Source organism: Symsagittifera roscoffensis, chromosome 4, assembly GCF_963678635.1.
Source record: "Symsagittifera roscoffensis chromosome 4, txSymRosc1.1, whole genome shotgun sequence".
Classification (NCBI taxonomy): domain Eukaryota; kingdom Metazoa; phylum Xenacoelomorpha; order Acoela; family Convolutidae; genus Symsagittifera; species Symsagittifera roscoffensis.
In genome coordinates this window covers 38,914,613-38,921,242 of record NC_087065.1, presented here as the reverse complement: position 1 = coordinate 38,921,242, position 6,630 = coordinate 38,914,613, and the positions used below count along the sequence as shown (strand labels likewise).

Below are 6,630 nucleotides of genomic sequence, written 5' to 3'. Positions count from 1 at the left end.
CGAAACTAAAAACCGATGGCGGAGGAGCAAAAACGAAGAGTAAGTTGATATGATTTATTATTCATCTACTTCTGATAAAAATAGTTGGAACTTTTTCCGGAGAAAAAAATTGCATCTGGAAAATTGATGTTTCTCCTCTTAAGTTTTCTAACATTATTACCAACAGATAAACGAAACGGAGACAAGGGATTGGGGAAAAGGAAGGGAAATGCCACTTCGACCCGCGGATCAGAAGACCCGGTAGCACCCGACCATAATTCCGAACGAAAAGGTCAGAAGCAGCAGAATGCGAGGGAGTATGTTCGGATCCTGTTCTGCTTAGCTGTATCGTTTTTGGTTATCTCGGTGCTAGCTTAAGTCTTCTCCGGACTCCTTTCACGTGCTAAGAATCCAGGAGTCGAGTGCTTTTCTTCACAGCGGCCACGGAAGCGACGGTGATTATTAATATTTCGGCCAACTTTCTGTTCTACTGTATGAGTGGCAAAGTGTATCGCGCTTCTTTTCTTAAAGCAATTGAAGAAAAACTTGGCGTTAACTGATTGCTACAAATCAGAAAAGAACTTATTAGGAAAAAATGAAGAGGATATAAACAAAATCAAAAGAACACTACATTTTGATATGCGAAATTTAGTGACTCACTGAAGTCATTGCAGACAACTCAAAGTGATGAAAACATGTTAAGAACAAGGATAGCCCAGAATGTTCCGACCACAGTCGACATATATTTTTTTCAAATTAGTGCCGTTTTTTTCTGTAGCGATAAAATGATCTGAACGAAAACAAAACTTAAGCATAGTTCACAGTCATAGTAACAAAGGCTATTCGGAAAACATTTTTGCAGAAAAAATTGACTAGAAAAACGAAAAATAATGTTTAAAAAAATTAAAAATAAAATTTAAAAAAATTACAAAATTTTTTCCGAATTTTCAACTTTGTGTACAAAATGGCGCTAAAAAATTCCAAAAACTACTTTTATTTGAGAACAACTAGCTTTCACGGCTTAAAGTAAGCTTAAATAAGCTATTGTAAGCCTATTCGCTCACACCATATTAGTTCGAAATTAGACAAAAAAAAATCAAAATTTTCAAACCAGTTTTAGTTAATGTCGTTCGAATCACAATTTAAATGGTTTCAATATAATATATCACTCAACCCATTCTGATGAATATTTGTGGTACTTGAATTTGCGTGAAAAACAAAAAGAAAAAACTAAAACACACCTGAATACAAAGTTTCTCCCGATTTTTCAACTGATCAGATGAAAAACACACAAAGTTGAAAAAATGTTATATGATTAGCTTAATAATTGCAATGACTTTTCCTAAAGCTGTTGCTTCAAGCATGTGATTAGATCTGTAAGAAAGGATTAGAAATATTTAGATGCAGGGGCGGACTTAGAAGAGGGGAGACTCTGTCCCCGGATTCACCTCCAAAAAAATTGTATCATACAATTTCCATTGAAGAAATTTGAACGACAAGCATTTTCTCCGAGAGAACAAAATTTCAAATTTTAGTGTCTAAACGATCCCTATTTTTTAGTGTTTGTCGGCATTCATTTTTGGCCTACATTTTTGGCCAAATTGCCCAAAAAATTTTTAAAAGCGCCAGTTAAAAAGCGCAAGTCTTTGAGGGAGGAGCGCGCACCAAAAAAACGCAGTAAAACGCACCAAAACCTTCCAAACGTTGCAAAATGGCAATTTGAGCTTCTTTTTCGAAAATTTGCGAGCCGCGGAATTTTTTGACAAAATAATTTTGCCCGGTTTGAATAAATCCCAGATCCATTCCTGCTTAGATGCATTGTAATAATGCGTTCCATCAACTCACCCTTGAAAGTTTCCAGTTTGCTAAAGAAGAAACAAATGACGACTAGGAGAACATGTTCGTCAAAAAAGAATGAGCTCACAAATTTAGCTATGCGAGACAAAAGTTGCAGCATAAACTATACAGTAGCTGATGCAGGGGTGGATTTTTTTGGTGGGGGGGGGGTAAGGGGCGTCGGTTGTTTTTTTTTCAAGGATTTAACCCCTTCACCAGCCAAAGAGTCCCAAAAAGGATTTAACCCCTTCACCAGCCAAAGAGTTCCAAAAAGTGCTGAACCGGCTTTTTTGACCTGTTTTTTTTTCAAAGTTTGCCTGCGTTGCAAAAAAAAATTTTGTAAAAATATTGTATTTATAGTATTCTGAGAGTGCCCACAAAATCAATTTGGCCGACCAAAAAAAGGTCGACAAATTTTTGAAATTTTTTTTTGAAAATCCGACCCCCCCTCCCGAAATATTTGATTACATTTTCGTCAAACTTGGAGCAACAACGTTGGTTTGTCTCGGCTCCCGAGCTCTGCAACGTTTTTATTCTGACAAATTTGTTTTTGCTGCATGAGATGAATACCCAGGATGACTTCAGAAATAGATCCGATATAAAGTTCTCATGTGCCCGCAAATAGACGTTTTATGGTGTTATACTGCAAGCTTGCATCATTTTACACCGCCTAACACGATAGTCATGTTGCTATGAGGTTCTAACTTTCAAAAAAATTCCAATTTTTATTTTTCATACTTTTCTAACTTTGTTTTTAATTTTCTTGCTGGTAGAAATTTTACAAACATCATTTTAATTCAATCATTTTTTTCGTGTACATTTCTTTAATAATGAAAATTCAACAGTTCAATAATCGTTTGCGCAATTTTTGACTGTTCATATACTGGTTTCCTTGAAACTCGGCAAACGACGATGTGACTCTAGCGGAGCTTCCGGAATCGAAACTGATACCGGCATGTTGTACCTCTGGTCAACCGAAACACTTCTGAAGCTCTCTCTGTACGGAGCTATGGTCGGCCGCGATGGACTAAACTGACTCCCTCTTGGACTAAACTGACCGCCGCCGCTAGGTTGTGAACCAGGTCTGATTCGACTCTCTCGCCTCTCAATTGGAACATAATTACTGTTCGCCGCTATGTGGTCGGAATACACGTCGGATCCACTGCCATCAAAATAATCATAGTTACTGCTTGCGTATTCTTGATTCACAGAAATATCAAAACGGTTATAATCATTCAAATCTCGACTACGCGCAGGATTATCAGAAGATTTTGAGATGCGCTCAAGCGGAACTTCTGCTGTCGATTGTCTGCACATACAAATACAACCCTTCAATTGGCCCCAAAATGTAAAAATTACACTAAGAATCGAGCAAAAAATCGCTAATGCTATTATGATAATATCGTGGATGCTCATTTTGTCGTCGCATAAGTCATTCAAGTCTGCGATTCGACGACCGTTTAAGTTTGAAGGCGAAAAGCAGACTAAAGGCTCGAACTCGACTCCTTGGAGGGTTTCAAGTTTGTTCCAGACTAGTTTTAGTGGACAATTGCAGTGCCACGGGTTGTCGTTGAGATTGATGCGACGCAGCTCTGAGCTGGCGAGGCTCTGACCAGGGGAAATGTATCTATCGAAAACATGCCAATTGAAAAAAGAAAGGTCATTATTGTTTAGAAATACTGTCTGCAAGTTGTGTAAACCGTTGAATAGTTCCGGCCCAAGTTGTCGTATTTTATTGCCCGATAAATCGATGGTTTTCAAATACTGGCTTCCACGGAACGCCGATTCATCCAGAAATTCTAAACTGTTTGAGGAAAAATTGGCAATCTGTGCTTTTGGAAGAAGCCTAGGAAACACTGAGTAGTTTGCGAATGAACAATCCACGACTAGCTCTTGGGTCATCTGTGAGTCATAAGTAGAGCACCGACACTTATCTGGACAAACAACTGAACAAACAAAATTTTCAGCCAGAAACAAGAAAAACACAATAAATAGCACACACGCTGTATTCATTTTTCTCTAGTGCGGTAAAAACATGCAGAAACGTATTTATAAAAACAGAAAAGTAATGGTTTTGAGTAAACTAAAATAAGCTCAAAATTAGAGCTGGCGGAGTTTTGATCTCATTTGTTGGTTTATCACATTTTTCAGGGGTGTATCTAATATTTTCGTTTTAAAAAATCCAACTTGATTCTCGGTGCTAGCGATAAACTCATCATAAAGCATCAATCAAGTGGTGCAAGCAAGAAAGTTGAAATACTGATGTAGGGAAGGGGGAGGGGTGCCTGTTTTGTAATTGGGTTTAGCTCAACAAACCAACGGTACTCAAGCCGATTGAACTTCAGGCCTTGTTAAACTTAGTGCTTTTTGTTTTTATTACAAGTAATTCAGTTCCAAAAAAAGTTGATGAAGAATTTAAGAAAATAACAGATGATTGTGGGTGTAGTAACAGTTCATTAAAGTTCATTTGTTTCAAATGGTTGAGTTCCAAATAGTTTGTAAGACAAATCAGTGCGCTGCTTACGCGTTGTGCGTTTAAATAGATGAATGAAGCGTTAGATACTTTCAATAAATATGCTACAAAAATTTGAAAAAATAAAAATTTAAAAAACTGCTAATTTGTTTTCGAAAATCTTGCATTTTTGTCAAAAAAAACATTGTTCAGACGCAGTAAACAGCAGTCGAGACATTCGGCTTAACCCTTTAAGGGCAAATATAATTGTCTACTCAATTTAAAAACCACGTAAGATAAGCTTAGAAAAAGTGTATTTCGACTATCGAACAAATTACGGAGAGGTGAAGTTTTTTCTGCATACATAATTCTTATTTAAACTATCAACTATTGAGAAAAAAATCAAAAATATACTTTATCTGTCGTCACCCGCACTCAGTTAAAAGAGTAAAAAAAACAGATTAAAATGGATTATTCTTGTCAGTCTCCAAAAATTTCAAAAAGAATAGATCACAATCAATCAAAAATGGATTATAATGTTACTACTAGAAATAATGTTACTCGAAACAAAAAAAACCATTTTAATTGATTATAGTCGATTGTAATCGATTAATTTTTGGTAAATTTTTCCTCAAATTGTTTTGAATTAAAAACCATTTTAATCGACCATAATCCATTAGTATTCAACAAACTTCACATTTTGATTTAGTTTTGTTTTGTTTTGTGTTGGTTGCTGGTTTTGCAGTTGGTGTCATTTTTTACCACTTTTTAGTTCATTTTTTTTAAATTTCGAAATTACAATTTTTAATTAGTGTGACGCCTTAAAACGCCTAAACATGATCATATGAAAATGTTCTTATATTGACTAGATTGAGCCAAAGTCTCTCCAGGTTAGCGGCGGCCATTTAGGTGATGGAATTTAGGCCAAAAATATTAATTATAGGTTGAGGTCGAAATATTAAACTGGTCTAGTCAATATACAAATGTATTTCTGGTCAATCAAATTGGTATAATTATTACTCCACCTCAGAATGTTCGAAATCAGCCCCCTTCCTCCTTTTCTCCTTTTGCAGCTGTTCCAGCTTGTGTCCCTGCTGTTCCAGCTTCTTGTCAAATTCATTTTAATTTAATTGGTCCTGGGTGGCAGATAGTATGGTAAATAGTGTTTTTTTGAAAACTTCGGATTTGAATTGTACTTCCGTGGGAGAAATGAACTATGCATTCTACAAAAATTTTAAAAAGTCTTTCTTGTTTTATTAAAACAATTTATCGCTCTTACTGCCCCTCCCGACCGTAATGTTTTCTCAATCATAAAAAATTGAAGCGCGGCTTCCACAGAACCTATATTAGTATGAGAATTTTTTTTAAATTAAAATTCCGGAAGTCACCTAGGCTTGAACTTTTTGAAAACTGGAAGATTTTGGGCGACGGAATTGTTTTTCTTATAGTAATTCAACCTGGGTGGGGTAATAATTATACCGGTAATAACTACACCGGTAATAATTCCAATCTGGGGGGTGTTGTGTTGGGAGTGGGGAGACGTGCACGGTTGGTGGTTTGAATAAATTAACCAATCGTTGTTGGTTGTTGGGGTTTCCAGGTGACAGGTGCGTGCAGGTAAAATTCTCCTGCACGTGAAAGGTGCGCGCAGGTAAGATTCCTTTCTTCTGTTTTTGTCCCAACCACCTGAAGGTGAATCCTACCTACACCCACCTCTCACCTGAAGGTGCATCCTACCTACACCCACATGTCACCTGAAGGTGATTCCTACCTGCACCTGAAGGTCACCTCAAGTTGCATCTCACGTACCTTCACTTCTCTCATGAATGAGAGGAACTGATGAACCAAAGGAAATTGTAACTTTATACTTATAGCTTAAACTTAATTTCAGTTTGATTTTTAATGTGTTTTCATGCAGATTAGCTAAATTAAAATCCGTAACAATTGATTTTTTGTGAGATAATATTTTGATGGAAAAAGCTATTTTAATCTATTAGAATAAAATATAATATATTATAAGATATTATAAGAGAGTATTAGAAGTTTTCGAAATAATTATAATCAATTATAATTGATTATAGTTTATTAAAATGTCACCCAAAACATTATCTTTTTAATAGATTATAAATTGTTCAAACAATTTATAATTATTTATATTTTGGCTAAAGTACGATTGTAATTATAACATAGTCATTATAACAATTTATGTCGTTCACATTCTAATTTAAAGTACAACGTGAAATTCAAGTTAGAACCTTACTTTTGCCGCTTACGCTTAGGTAGGAAAAATAAGTTCTTCATGTATCATCCCAAAATGACCAAATTGGCGTTTTTTAAACCCTTTTTATCAAAAAAATGGTCAC

At 35.7% G+C, this 6,630-nt stretch overlaps 1 protein-coding gene across 1 annotated transcript; it reads right to left on the bottom strand.

Moving 5' to 3' along the window:
- Positions 1 to 2,555: 2,555 nt before the first annotated feature.
- On the bottom strand, positions 2,556 to 3,854 carry LOC134844381 (protein slit-like). The gene has a single exon (XM_063861035.1). It carries the CDS (start codon positions 3,826 to 3,828, stop codon positions 2,692 to 2,694), a length of 1,137 nt encoding a protein of 378 aa, XP_063717105.1. The 5' UTR covers positions 3,829 to 3,854; the 3' UTR covers positions 2,556 to 2,691.
- Between the last annotated feature and the right edge of the window lie 2,776 nt (positions 3,855 to 6,630).